The sequence below is a fragment of the Protopterus annectens genome, chromosome 5.part1 (assembly GCF_019279795.1).
Source record: "Protopterus annectens isolate FY-2018-M chromosome 5.part1, PAN1.0, whole genome shotgun sequence".
NCBI classification, from domain to species: Eukaryota; Metazoa; Chordata; order Ceratodontiformes; family Protopteridae; genus Protopterus; species Protopterus annectens.
In genome coordinates this window covers 456,020,166-456,035,829 of record NC_056736.1, presented here as the reverse complement: position 1 = coordinate 456,035,829, position 15,664 = coordinate 456,020,166, and the positions used below count along the sequence as shown (strand labels likewise).

Below are 15,664 nucleotides of genomic sequence, written 5' to 3'. Positions count from 1 at the left end.
AGATTTTAAGAGTACAACTGCTGTATTGCGATGCTTCAATGAAACAACCAACGCCCACTTACGTATCTTTAATACCCTTCGAACTTCTACCAGAAATTACTACTAAATGACAGAAAAACATAACTCATGAATCAGAGCAGGGCAGGGCGAAAAAAAACCATGCCTTTAAACCACACACCAACTACTGCTAAACTACCCAAACAAAGCAAAAACAGCACACCTTCCATCCCGTCCCGCCCTTCTAAATGTACACGCAACTGACGTTTTCTCTCACCTGCTTTTCAAAATGGTGCCTTTCTTGAGTGACAAGTACTTTACAAATCATCGTCTTGCTCCAGGCGTGCGTTTGGTGATAGGTGGAGGTGTTCGCGATAGTAGTTTCTGGTTGGATTTTTCCTGAATCAGGTGGGCGGGTTGTCGTGGCAGGACGAAACTCTCAACCAGAAAAGGTTGAGAAACTGGAAAAAAAAAGTAGGAATAGTAAGAGGAAAGGGATTGGCAATAAAAGGAAGTAGGATTTAATATGGGGGAGCAGGCCTGCAATCCTGCAATGTTTTTGTGGGCAAGCATTCTTCTGTTGCTCAGTGGTGAGTCTTTTAAATTTGAGTATTTAGTGCTTGTGCCACCTTTAATTCATTTTATGTTTATGGGTGGAGTTCTCATGGGTCTCTAATGTCGTCGCTCTGTGTGCTATGCAGTTCAAGATCATTTGTTTTGTTGAGTCAGCTGTGTTAATAGATTTTCTGTTTAATGTGTTTGTAGATGTTAGTTTCTGTGTTTGCAGTTGTGCTTACTCGAGCGAGGCAAGGATCTGTTTACATTTTTGTTTTCAGTTACCGCAGACCATTTCTCTTTGGAATCTTTATACTGAAATTGTTTGTGATAAGAGGGAAACATTTTGCTAGTCATAAATACTACTGTGGAGGTCTTTTATGTAAAAGAGATTGTCATTGTTAAGTTGCTGTGATTACTTTGCTTTATTAATTGTTTATCACTGGGGGTAACTCTGTGTAGTCTGTTTGGTGCTTGCTTGCAATATAACCACACTGTTGAATCTGGTATGGGCTGATCTCATTTAAAGAGAGCTTCTTGCAGCGTTATTACTTTTATCTGTCTGTGTTGTTACAATAAACAGTACATGTTTGTTGCTTGTCTGTCCTGGTAATTTTATTGAGGTATAACTATATAGGTAAGTCAGTAGTGCATCCCTATCATAGCAACTGATAGGTAGCACTGCTGCTTGTCAGTCTTCCCTGTTTTTTTAGAATGTCCTTGTATTTCCTTCTATGTTGGCCTGTCTCACAAAACGTATGAGTTTCCGGCAAACATTTGAGGATTACGTTTGCTGAGTAAATCTGTAAAGTGTAGTTACTGACTTATTCTTCTTCATGATATTCATAATAGTAATAATTCGTGTTAATTGAGAATCTGTTAATTTTCTGAGTCGAAGCAGATTTGAAGAATTATCCCCGTACTTTGTCCCTGTTTTTTTTTTAATCTCTACTCTTTAGTATTGTGGCGAGTTTAGTACCGAGCAAAGTAGACGTAATCAAAACACGATAGAGAAGTAGATAATGCGCAGCAAGTTTGGGTATGAAATCGCCCAGTGTGTGTCTTCTTTGGGTCATAGACACAAACTTGCAGGGCATATTTTTGATAGCAAAGTTAATTGTCTCGTGATTAACTATTTATACTTTAATGTATGTTAATGGCTACTTGCAAGTAAATACAGGAAAAGTACTGACTTTTTTTGTCAATTATCTAGTTTACGTTGTTGCAAGTGTATGTGTGTTCTGGGGGTACGTATGTAGTGCCAGTTGGTACAAGCCTTAGCTTGTATTACAGAGCAAGTATTACAGTTGACCTGTTGGTAGCGCAACCTCCGGGTTTAATGTATGTTTGCTGTATGTTGAATTTTTTTTTAACGTATGCTTTATTTATTTTGTGGGCACGAATAGGGTTTATGCCCCCTCGGTCTGTGCACAATCGCCAGGTAGGGTTGCCACCTTTTCAAATGCCCAAAGTGGGACATTTTTTGTAGAAACGTAAAATTTTGCAGGGCAAAACATGCCTACGGCTAGTAAAAGGACAAATTCACTTTTTTGTCAGGATAAAAGGTTATTCTTGTAAGATTCGAGTTGCTTATTCTGTTTATTATAATATTTAGGTATTTCGGATACAAAATAACTGTTTTATGCACCTGTTAGTGAAAATATTAGGAAATATTTTTGTCCTAAAATCTCAGGACATTTGCTATTTTTGCAGTAAGTATACAAGTTCAGTGGTGCACCACCACCTAAAAATGAGACTAAGTGGTTTGTTAGAGGTGGACGTATGTACAGTACATTTTAAGCTACGGTGAACTGCAAGTAAATTAAAAGCACTGCGGTGTATGATAGAGGCGTTGGAGTGCATATATGAGGCTAGAAAGAGAAGTTAAGCGAGAGTAGTGGCGTAGGTAGAATCTCCCAGCTAGAGTTCGAATATATTTCTTTACCATGCTAGTTGCATGGAAAAAAGGTCAATAACTCTCCAGATTGTGGGGTCTGTTTTTAATTCTGAAACAAATTGGATAGATAGTTTTAATTTTTAAGTATCCTTTGCTGACCTGGTTATTCCAACTAGGCTAATACCCTCTTTGCAGTGGAGACCCAACATGGTATTTATTTATTTTTTACATTTGTTAACCGGGAAAGTCCACTGGACCATGGTCCATTTTCAGTGGAGGCCCGGGGAGAAAAAGTTCCACGTAATAACAATAAAGTACAATAAAAGCTAGACATAACAACGTACAATGTTGGTGTAGTAAAACATAGTAATGGTGACAAAGGAAAAAAAACGGTATATAAATACAGTAATTGTCAATATTCAAAAGCAAGAGTCAAATCCATTACATGTAGATACAAGAAAGCAATAGTGGTATATACCGATATGTAAGCTTGTTTAAGAGAAGTATCGTAATGCAAGAGTCCAAATTATACCAATAATACAAGGAGATGAGTTATTTACCTGCAAAAACTGACTAGGATAGTAAAAATGTCGGTAGGGCAATCCTGGACTTGTCGACATTTTTGCTTTTATACAGGGGAAATTTGTGCAGGGCATCGAGGAACTTTCCTTACCCTTTTCGGTAGATGCCGTGGCATCTTTTACATCCGAGCTACCACCAGTGGGACTTCGGTTTCACATCTCTTCCAAATGACAATGTGATTGTACATTGCTTGTTCAAGTAGAATGTATACAAGTAGATTTTTTTTTACTAGGCAATTAGTCTGAACTACTGGTTGCGTGGGTGCGATGTTTTGTATTTGACCCGGGCTGAACCAGAACTTGGACAATATTTATCAGTGTACTGCCCCGGTGAATTAATAAACAAATATGTTTGACACAGGAGCTCCGCGTTGATTACATCGACGGTCGGTTACTTTTCGACATTATTTTGCTTTCTGAAAGAGACCATTGCTTTTTGATCTTCCCGGCCTCAGACATATGTGCATACAGTTGAGGTGCTGTCACTGCATTATTATGCTTTGTACGGTAATATGCAGTGTATGCGCAATACCAGTACGCTTTTTTGTTTACTTAGCAAACATAAAAAGTGAAAAAATGCAGTTCTACACAAGATGCACTTAGCAGTTAACCGTAATTAAGAATGATCAGATTTGATTTTCTTGTATGTAGTGCTTCAGGAAAACCACGTGGTTTACACAAGTGTCAGAGTTTTCCTTTGCGTTATCTTCTAAGCAGTTCGTGATATTTTTGTGTGTTTCAGTGCCATTTAACTTTGGTTTAGTTGAAATCTTACATTACTATCGCTAGAATTTTTTTTCTCGCGCTCTGATAATGTTGCCCTTTTTCAATTATTGTTGGCTGGATTGGAAAGAGCTGTGCAGCAAGGTGTTTATGCCCCCCCCCCCCACCCCCACCCCCACACACAATTTATAAAAACTACAGCGTGCATTTGGGAATGGTTTGTAAACTGTAGTGGAAGTACATTTAGTGGTGCAGTGGTTAGCGTTGCCACCTCACAGCAAGAGGTTCTCCGGTTCGATTCTCGGCTGGGGCGCCTTCTGTGTGGAGTCTGCATGTCCTCCCTGTGGTCGCGTGGGTTTCCTCCCACATTCCAAAGACATGCTGTAGGTGGATTGGGCACTCTAATTCCCCGGTATTTTGCAAGCACGGAATGTCCTACCTCTCAAGTGTACCTCATTACAAGGAACATGCCTCATTTGGGGTCTTTAAAAGTTCACGTTCCTCAAAGTTCCACATTGAAAGATTCTGTCACACATTCAGTGTTAGGAATTTTTAAGTGGAATCAATTGTAAATAGATATGAATCATATTAATTAATTAAAATAACTTCTTTATAAGTAAAACCAGCATATTTTAACCATCCTATGACCTTCGTAGTTGAAGTAAGCCATTAGTATGTGTTCCACATTTTGCCCATTTGTTCCACATTATGAGGGCTAGTCTCCCTCATTTTGGAGATGGAAGGTTGAGAGCTATGTGGAATGTGTAAGAATTGAAATGACTGTAGAGTACTGGAATGAACTGAAAGATACTGGAATGGCTGTCTTATCTTTGAATTACCCAGAACTGTGCTGAACAGGTGCCAGTCTCTTCTTTGTGCCAAATCTTGTACCTTTCAGAATGTCTGTAAAAACTGCAGCTCGCTGAAGAATGTGTTTTTTTTATATGTACGGTAGAGGTAGATGACAGTAATATCTGAATCCAGTCTTAGTTTCCAGTAATAGTGCTGATAAACTGAAGTAGACTTATTATTATGTCTGTAGTTTCTGCACTATTGTAATTTGATATTCTGGTTATTTGACCTGACTTTTGCACTCCCTCTCGGGTGTTTGTACCAGACTTCTGTGGACTGCAGTATAATGACTTTCTATGCATGTCTAACTGACTCACTGTGTTTAAAGTATCTCCTAATAATGTCAAAATCCTGTAAATTTCTACACGCCTCTTTAACTTTGGTTTCCAAGCCTGTGTGTACTTAATGTGATGCACATTTTATTCTTATCAGTATTTTTGACTGCAGGTTACTGAAACTTTCCTTTCTTGTTGATTATATGTCTGCTTTAATATGGCTGCATTTCTAGATTTATGCAAAGAGAATATTGTGTATTTTTGTTTAACAAACTACATTTTAAATGAAACCTAATTGTACAGAATGCATACCCTGATATCCTTGCCAGTACTGCCATCTATGGTTATGGCCTGTCCCGTCCTGCTGAGCTAGCTGATGACGTATTGCTGTCATTCCTATCCCTACCCACTTGACTTAGAGTGCTGCTTTTAGTCAGCCCAGATTGCCTTGGTTGCTGTCATTTCATCTTCTGCAGCATGTTCTTTCGGCTTTTCCTGGTTGGAGGTCGCCACAATGGATCACCTCTCCACTCATGATTGGCAGTGGAGTTTTACAGTGTCAAGTTGCCAGCCCAACCTTCCGCAGAAGGCACAGTCACGCCTAGGGCCAATTTAAAGTATCCAGTCCACCTACAGCATATCTTTGGGATGTGGGAGAAAATCCACGCGACCACAGGGAGGAGGTGCAGACTCCACACAGAAGGCACTCCAGCCAAGGATTGAACCAGAGAACCTCTTGCTGTGAGGCGGCAATGCTAACCACTGCACCACTGTGGCTGCCCTGCCATGTTCTCTAAAGCCCTAATTTAGCTGTTCTTGCTCCAAAAAAAGAAAGTGCCCACAAAAGTAAGTTGTAAAAACAAAGGTGTAATTACAAATGCATTGACACTGATATCCACTGATATTGCTCAAAAAAAAAAAAAAAAAAAAAGCAATAGTTTCCAAAAAATCATTGTCACTCAGAGCAGTAGTTACAGTACTGCATTCCATGTAATTAGAGAGATCAAGGATTTTCTGAAGGAGGGAGATTGATGGATGTAATTCTGGGAACAGAGTTGATAGTGTAACTTCGACTGCTTACTTGGAAAACAGTGTGTAGAATTCTAGGCTGTCCTTTTGTAGTGGCACAACTCGCCTTTTGCTCAAATAAGGTATGCCACTCAGAAATGATGATGTGATTGAGACTTGTGTTGAATTGCATTAAGACCAAACTTAAATGTTTAAAACCTTTTTAATTGCACATTTTAAAACAACTGCTCAGACAAGTGCCCAACAAACATGTCCTAACCCGTGTGTGTGTGTGTGTGTGTGTGTGTGTGTGTGTGTGTGTGTGTGTGTGTGTGTAAATCAATTTCAGAAGGCAACATTTGGCAGTGAATAAATAGTTTGACTGAACATTTTTATGAAGAATGCAAGGATCACTAATGTCTGACTAAAGCTGTGACATGGATAGTGGTCTGAGTGGAGCTGTGACTCCTCAATTTGCACTTCATAACAGGCGCATAATACGCGCTTGTAGCCATGAAGCAAAATGGGTGGCATTTTCACAATAACTGATGTTTTGTAGCCTTGCACAGCTACAGTTTGATATGTCGGTCAAACTAGCTGGTTCGACACCTCTCTGACAGGAGCTGTGACGGTCTGCTTTGCACTTTCACTGGTAGCAGCAGCATAGTGCTCCCCTTCTCTAAGGGAGTCATGGATGGGGGGTGGGTCTAACTAGGGATGTGGCATTTTGCATAGTACTTGAACACAGAGGATGTGACAGATGCATGTGCACACAAGTACTCTCCTTGCTCTACGCCTGTTCTCCCATTAGAAAGTGCACATACAGTACGCAGCTAATAGTCATGTACACTTATGCAGTTTATTCACAGCTCTTATAGTACGGATATCAGTGAATTGATGTACTGTGCAAAGCAGTGGGGTGTGTAAAGGTCTAATCTGTATAAGTTGCACTGTGAAAATTCCCAAGTCACATGCCTTCATGTTTTGTAACCTTACCATACATCTATGTCTACACTGAAGAATACTAATGACAGTTTTGTTCTCTGATAGTTGAGCCTTTTCAGAGATTTCCAGCACCAACAGTTTTCTTGTTGGCTGACTAATAAGTTAGCTATCCTAAAAGTAAGTGGATGGAGATATGTCGGGCTGGTCTGGTATCTCTGTGTATATGTCAGTTTGGTTATTCCAGTACTTCAAGGATATTTTTAAAAGCGATTGTGTTGCTAAGGATGATGGTCTGTGAAAACTTTTACAAGTAATTGTGTAGCTTTCAGATTGAGTATCAAGATTTATGTTTTCATTGATATTATTTTAAAGATTTCTCTTGCTGTCGGGTTGTGAAAACTTGCTCTTGTGTACTTCATTTAATTAGGAGTGCTGATTAAGTGAGTAACTTTTTTTTATTTTTTTTTATTTTTTGAGGTGAAATACATTTTTTGGAAAGACATGATAAATGATTATTTTGCAGAACTGGCTGAGCTTTGCTGCTGCAGATAAATTCCTTTTCTAATGTTGCTATGCACTGAAGTCTAAAATAGAGACATTAAAGTGTAGAATTCTAGTTAGAAATGGTATTGATGCAGTTTCTGGTTATTGGCCTTTGCAAGTAACAATGTCAAGTAAATTGCATTTTTTTAAATGCATAGTTTGGTCTCTTTCTGCTGACCTTGAGTGATATGCCTCACCATTTGGATGAGAAATGGATGGTGGAGTTTTGCATTGTATAGCAGCTGAGAGACATTTTGAGTACAATTTTACCAGTTATTCCTAGCCCCCAGACAGAGATGGGTAGTGGAGCCCTGCATTTGGCTGATTTTTACTGAATGTACTACATATACAATCAGCAGTACCTTTTTTCATACTGCAGGATGGGGTAGTACCATCCCCCTTTCCTCTCATGAAGTGGACACTAGCAGTTGGTTCACCTCCATGTGCCCTGATTTGGATGACAGTGGGGCTGTTTCTCCATATAGTTAATGCTGGGAGGTGTACCTCTCGACCCGTTATGCATTGTATATCAGCGTAGAGTAGCCATATCTATCTGGGTCAGGAAGAGGCACATTTCCTGTTTTATGAAGAGCAAGAAGGTCTTCAAAAAATAGACTGTTTGTGATGAGGAATCTGTTTAGTCACAATGCTAAAACTGATCTGTAACTAGAAGCTGGGAAAATCTTAAGAGGTTTTGAGAGGTATGCTGGAAGGTACTCAAACTCTTTAAATACCTGAATAATATTTTGTTTGTTTAATCTGCTGTAAAGTAGAATGTGGTCCGCTGCCTTTCTTTGCCATCTTTCTGAACCTTCCACTGTGGACGTAATACTCTATACCCAATCTTGTCCATATGAGCCTGCTGAAACTAGAGGGCCATTTGTCTACTCTGCCTGCTCTTGTGTCTTTGTTCATTGGATGGCATCTGCAAATGAGGGTTCATAGGTAGATATTTGGCATGCAGTCTAGGAGAACATTGAGCGCCTATTCCAGTTTTCGAACTGCCTGGTTAAGTGACCTTGCTTAATGTCACACAGCAGGTAAATTAAGGCTAAGGGAATCCTACCCCGGATCACAGGAAGTTGATTAACAGTGCATAACTTTCTCTGTTCTAACTACGCACTGTAGCAGTCTGACAGCACAATGCAACGCATTTTTTTGGTTGTATTGGTATAGTAGGTCATAATTTTTCTATTTATTTTGTTTGTCTTTGGCTGAAAGTTTCAGCATAACTTCAGTGGAATCCACGTCGGAAACCTGCAGCACTGATTGTGTGACAGCTTTTCAGCTGCATGTAATACATTCCATATGAAAGTTGCCCTTTCAGTTTATGTAGGGTTAGAGGGTGACTGGAAAATGTGGGACCAAAAAAAGCTAAGCTTGTATTGCAAAAAATACATTTACAAATTGTCAAGTGTGCCAGTAAACATTGGTGGTCTTTGTATTTTGTTGAGCAGCTGAAGAAAAAGCTGTGAGACTGTAACTTTGGCAGTCTGCATGTTGGACTCTTCTGCATTTTTGCTGAGCACCATAAGAATGTGCATTGTCTTTTTTGCCTTCATAGGCAGAAATCATATCTATTTTTTGCAGCATGACATAGCAGTGCTTGCTGTGTAAGCATTTCATGAGCATGTTTTGTATGTTTGTAACTTGAAATTGGCTGCACAAATTATATATATATATATATATATATATATATATATATATATATATATATATATATATATATATAAATAAAACTTTTTAATAAGGGAGGGTCATAAAAATAGAATGTTGAATTTTTTTTGGGGGGGAGGGGCACCTGTAGTAAATACATCTTTGTAGTAGACTAAGTCAGCAGTTAATTTCTTTAGCTGCATAATTCTGCTGACTTAAATGAGAAGTAGCAGCTTGTGTATGTTGTCTGCTTTATTATTTTAAAGTGGGAGTTCATGAGGGTATGTATATAACTAGTGTTTGGTTTGAGTCAGGTTTTGTAAAAAGACTGTCAATACCAAGTTTTCAGTTTCTAAATGGTCTTTTTAAATGCAAACCATAAGGTTACACTCTAGAATTTTTATAGTCTTTTTTTTTTTTTCTTGTAGTTGCATGTCTTTCAGTAGTCATCCTCTCTGCTGTGTATGTGAGGTAGCCTTTACTGACTGCGGTACTGAATAGGAAGGGCCTTTGATGTGGCAGGATGTCAGTCGTGAGAAGTACAGTAAAGTTGTCAGGTAATGTAGAAAGGGTGGCACTGATGTTGGCTGCTAGTTTAAGGTGAGCTGAGGTCAGAAATCCACATAGGAAGTTAATTCTTGAAAGTAAGGTGGGACACGCCCCGCAACTTGGGAGCCAGAATAGAGAAACTGTGTAGACTGCAGTGGAGCTTGGTGTTGGGAACTTGTAGGTAGGGAGCTGAGCTGCTGTGGTTTCCGAGGCTGTATATGAGGTAGGTCTCGAGGGTGCCCAGTACTGCTTAGCTGTACATCCTCCAACATAAAAATAAAATAGCACAGCAGCTTGCACTCATTCTAGTCCTGATGAAGTGTGTAGATGTTTCCCTGCTGTGCACCTTTTGCTGTAGCTGAATAGCTCCTCCAAGCACACCTCCGTTTCCTACAGGCAGCTAAGCTGTGTGCCCTCTATCCATTTTATGGTGATGGAGTATTTGTAGGATCTTTTGTCCTTGTGCACAAGGATTACAAAGGTATGCATCCTGTGCATAATGTGCACCTCTTTCATAAGCACTTACAGCACTGCGTCCATGATGGATCCATAGATTCTGGTACATTTTTTTTCCTCTCCCAACTAATGCATTATGCTGAAAACTTACAGCATTCTATTTTTGTAGAGGTGGAGGCTGCTGTGTTCCCCATTCTCTGAAGTGAACCTGTCCTCAAATGTGCCTGTAGAACTGTAACTATATAGTGAGCAGTGCTCCCCTGCTCTGTCTTTAGGAGTTGCCACACCCCACTTCCTTGTACTGGTTTGTTCAGCATAGCAACCTGTAAAATTATGGGAGTGAACACCATACTATACTGCTTCGATTGAGCTTTTCATTGGGGTACAGTGCAATCTGTCAGATGTATAGTACTGTTTTTACAAGTCATAAGTCTATCTAGGTAAGACAGTTGCAAGCCACACTGTGGCTGACCTGTAACACAGACAAGTGTGAATTTTGTTGCAAGTAAAGAAAGCACATAAAGTCAAGGGATTATCTTTCTGTTACACTGGTGTGCTCTTTTTTACATGAGTACTGTGGTTCATAGGTTAAGTACTAGGCCATTTTAAGCTTTTCCTTTTTTGTGCTCGGACATAACCTATCCCATTTAACAGTACCTTGTTTTCAATGTCTGGGTTGTAAGTAGAAAGCATTATTTGGATTAATTTTACTTAACTAGTTGCTAAGAAGTAAATGGTGATTTTTTTTTTTTTTTTTTTTTTTTTTCCATATGCATAATCTCACAATACCAATCTACAGAGAAAAATTATCTTAAGACAAATCTTAAATACACAGCAGTGTTTGGATCACAATTGTGGGTTGGTATTACAAGATAAGGAAATGGGTTTTGTAAGCATTTAGTCTCTGTAATTTTGTAAGAAGCTTCCAGATAAGTGAACTGGCTACTGTATTAGCAATATTCATTAAAGCTGCTTAGTATTTGAATGTATAGTTTGCGTCAAGGAAGATGGGAACTTTCTAGAATTCACAAGATGTAGAGTTCCCATAAAATGGGGGTTAAAGTTGCTAAGACCTAGCAGTGCATTATTTTTAGTTTGTAATACTCCCCCCCCCGATCTATTCAGCTTTGCATAGTCCTTAACAGTGGAGGCCTATATGCCCAATTAACAAGAGGAGACAAATTCAGGTAACTTGAGTATACATGAAGTACATCATCAAACAAAATGCTCAATAAAAGTTTCATTCTGGTCTGTGGTGACTTTTGTATGATGTGTACATTCCTTACTTGTGTCAGATGGAGTTTTTGCCTGGTGGCTTCTTTCCTACCTTAAAGACATGGTAAAGGTTAATTAGCAAGCCTGAAAAATTGGCAGTAGGTGTAGGCACTGTGTGAGAGATCTGGGTGCTGGCCTCGTGTTCAAGATTACTTTCTATACCTTGTGTCCATTGAATACAGAGTAGGCCGCAAGAGTATAAGGACAGTGAATGGTGTGGCATATAGTTTTTTAAGGAGGTTTTAGTGTTCACATATTTATCTGTCTGTGTAATTTAATGTAATTGTTTGCCAGCTAAAATTTTTTGATAGTATTCAGGAAAGGTACAATAGGCTTGTAGATCAGTTTGAGGAGATGCAAGAATTAGAGGCACATGAGGGCTGTAAATTGAAGTAGGTGTAAAGCGGAAAGAACGGTGCTAGTGGTGTGAAGATGTGGTGAGAGAGGAGGCAAGCGGGTTGCTAAGCAATGAAATGAAAATTGGTTTGTAGGAAAGTGCTTGGTTGGCAGTAGATGGGTATTGCCGTTCGAAGGTGAGCGTTTGGTGCTGTCTTGTGTTTGGGATTTAATTTCAAGTGATTGTGGAAGGGAATAAACTGTTTAAACATGAGTACAGAACATCACCATGAATATTGTTGCAGAGGGCAGTAAGTGAGGGATTTTTCTGAGGATGTGAGTGTTTGTGGAGCAAACTACCTTGTGATAAGGGAAGAAAATGAGAGACACTTGTTTGTGTAGTGTAGAACAGTATAAGCTAGATTTGCTGGCTGAATTTAAGGAAATTAGGATATTCCAGCCAATTGAGTTGGTTGAATGCAGTAGAGTGAGTCTGAGAGGAAAAGCTGGTATCAGATGCAGCATTGTATTTCAAGAGAGAAGTCGCTCATAAATTGGCCAGAGTGATTGCTGAGGGATGATTTGGATCTGTAAAACAAGCCAAGTTGCTGATTGAGTTGTTGGAGTATACACAGAGCGTCTATCAGATTTTAGGTTTTCATCAGTAATAACACCTAGGCGTTTAGTGTGTATGAGAGGGTTTGTTTCAATGGTGGTGCTATTTGAGGGAGAAAGTAACTTTAGATTTGGGGGGGGGGGTTCTGGATGTAAGTAACATGAGTTTGGTTTTGTTGGGATTAAGTACTAGCTTTGAGTCTTTCAGACATATTTTAAATTTAAGTGTTTTGTATGGTAGATTATAAATCATCCAGTGTTTTGGCACAGCAGATCGGAGTTGTTTGGTATAGGTGGCAGTTAGGTAGGTCATTAGTGAATGTGTTTGACATTAAGGGACCTAGAATGGAACCCTGGAAGATTCTCAACTGTGCTGGGTTGACAAGGTTGATGTGGTTTGTGACCATTTTGATGCTTTGTGTCCTGTTGGAAAGTTAGGAGTTTGAACTGGGTAAAGGAAGTGAAGGATAGGCCTAATTTTGATGAGGAGTCTGGCACAATGTTTAATGCCTTGTCAAGGAAGACTGATATTAGATATTTCTATGTTGGCGCCTTTATTGTATGATGTGCAGAATCCGTGTTGAGATGGGGAGAAGGTTGCTACCTAGTAGAGTGAAGTACTCTTGACGTGGATGCATTTTTTTTTTTATTTTTTCTATTATCGTAGACCAATTGTTCTAACGTTGGATAGTTGCCCCCACACTAAGAGCAGTAGTACTGTGTATGATGTAGGATTGTTTCCATTTTTGGGGAAAGTGAAATTCTTGTGTTGACCTGTTGTTGAGAGTGGAAATGGAGTAGGTTATGGAGCTGACCGTTTAAATATTTGGAGGGTAAATTTGTCTGTAGCTAGTGTAGTAGGCTTCAATTTGGAGAGGTAATGGCAAACTGTAGAAGCAGAAGTGGGCTGTGCTGTAAAGATGTTGACTGGTGATGGGAGTTGGGGAGATGGGATCTTTTAGTTGAAGAGCTGAGGGAGTCCTCAGCTGAGTGTCCAAGCCAAGTCCTCCACCACACACACTCTGAAACTAGTGCTGTATGTTCCTGCTCCAAGCAGCTGATGTACACACTCTTTTTGAAATCTATTTGCGCACACGCACATTTACTCGCTGGGCTACCATTTACCCAAACTCTAGTATTCCAACAAGTGTTTTAAGTTTGTGCGCTTGTATACTGCCTATTTAAAGATGTCACCGGGATGGCTTGTTGAGCTGAAACCAGGATGCATTTTGCATCACCACCTACCTTATGAGGGATTGTGAGAGTTTGCTTCCCTATTCTGCCCTTCCTCACAGGATAGGCATGCCCATCATCCCCTTCCAGCAATGTGACAGGTGCATGAACAACTAATGGAACACTCTCTCTCTCTTTCCTGGACTGTAATCGGGGCTTTATCCTGCTATGCCAGTGGTGCTGGCTGCAGATTTCCACACCTACTAATAAGCTAAAAGGATTAGAATCTTTTTTTTTTTTTTTTTTTTTGTTTGTTTGTTTTACTTTTCCCAGTGTAGTCATCCACCCCGTGGAACTTTATTTCCATTTGTTATAAGCAACTGTATGTAGTCATCACTCTTGAGTACTAATATATTGCATTGTAATTTTCTTTAAGGGTATGTTCTGCTAAACCACTGATTTCCTGGCATGTCATCCCTTAGATCAGCTCCTTTTTTGTGCATCGTGGTGAGCAAAGCAGAAGTAATGAGCCCGCAGTATGCTCTTTAAATAGCAGCTTATGTATTGTGAAGGTAGAAATTTTTAGATTGAAGTGGTTTGCAACTTTGTAAGCGGATATGCCGAGAGACAGTTGTCAATCCTCTGTTCAACCATGACATGCTCGCACCCCATTTCGGCTGCATCTCTCCAGTCATGCCTATAGACGACGCCCACTTTTATCAAGGTGAGCACAGCCCTTACTAGCCTGTAGATATCAGCCATCTAGAGTAGACAGTTTTTTATATAGACTCTAATAGCAAAAACAATATCTAAAGTAATGCACCTCACACTTGCTTTTTAATGCTCAACATGTAATGTGCAGATTTATAGCCAGTATATAATTTACACAAATTCTAGGTTTTATGAAAATTAATATGCATAACGTTCTAGTTTTATACTTGACTTACAAAACAATCCTAATATGCACATAATTTATTGTGGCACACTTTGGTTATTCTGTAATAAACATTCAGTAGCTAAGGTACTTTAAGTGTTATCTTGCATGCTTTGATAGTTTAGGTCCTATATGTTGCAATTTTGTCGTACTGTTTCGTATTCATAATTTATTGGAGCTTTTGTCTCAAGGTCTCTGCTGAAAATGGGTCATGTTTGCCCAGTAGGATGTTCCTGTTTTAAGTAACTCAAACAAGTAGAGTGCTTTAGTGTTTTACAGATTATATTGCAGGAATCCTTGAGTAAGTGAGCAAGGTGACTGTCTTTGGATTTGGTTTTAATGTGGTCCACCCTTGTCTTCAGCTGCGCATCCTCTTTTATTTTGCACAGTATCATTTTCTGTACATCTTTGGTGGTGCAGCGGTTAGCATTGTTGCCTCACAGCAAGAGGTTCTATGGTTTGATCCACTGCTGGGGTGCCTTCTGTGCGGAGTCTGCATGTCCTCCCTGTGGTCGTGTGGGTTTCCTCCAGGTGCTCTGGTTTCCTCCCACATCCCAAAGACATGCTCTAGGTGGATTGGACACTCTAAATTGGCCCTAGGCATGAGTGTGTGCCTTCCGTGGAAGGTTGGGTGCCGGGCTGGCAACTTGACACGGTAAAACCCTACTGCCAATGAGTGGACGGTTGATCTGCTGTGGCGACCCCTAACCGGGGAAAAGCCGAAAGAAGAAGTGGTGGATCCAGAATGGGTATGGATGGGGAAGCTACAACTGACCAAACTTTACAGCAATTCATGGTTCCACTTCATGGTACACTCGGCCCTCATTTTATTTTCATGTTTTGCATATTTAGAATTTTACATATAAAGTTGTAAACATGTGAACTGCAGAAAGCTAGTATATTTCACTAGCTTGCCACTATCTTGATCCTCTCCATACCATCTGGATAACTTTCATGTGTTTCCATGTCTTGTATCTTCATCCGTCCTTTCAACTTTCTGTTTCTGGCCAACAGTACACTGAAATAACTGAATCATTAACCAATTGGCTAATATGATTAGAAAAACCTCATAGTTGAATCTACCCATATGCCCAGGTCCTTTAAATGAGTCTACAGTTTCAATCCCTGTGCGTTGTATTAAATATTCACCTTTCAGTTTGTCTCTCCCAAATCTGATGCGTTCATAGGTGTGTACTAGGCCAATGGCCCAGGAGCCTTTTTAAAAGCCTAGTCCATAGCAGTGCCCTGGTATCATGCTGCTGTTAGTTCCCGATGCCTCTATCAACTACAGCCA

At 39.7% G+C, this 15,664-nt stretch overlaps 1 protein-coding gene across 2 annotated transcripts in view; it reads left to right on the top strand.

The window, feature by feature from the left end:
- Positions 1–298: 298 nt before the first annotated feature.
- Positions 299–15,664, top strand: part of MPZL1 (myelin protein zero like 1) — a 1,012,702-nt gene continuing 997,336 nt past the window's right edge. The window contains exon 1 of one of the 2 annotated variants that reach the window (XM_044073105.1): positions 299–587. In XM_044073105.1, coding sequence (XP_043929040.1) covers positions 524–587 — 64 coding nt within the window. In that variant the 5' untranslated portion in view covers positions 299–523. The remainder of the gene's footprint in view (positions 588–15,664) is intronic. The other variant, XM_044073106.1, reaches the window with a different exon arrangement.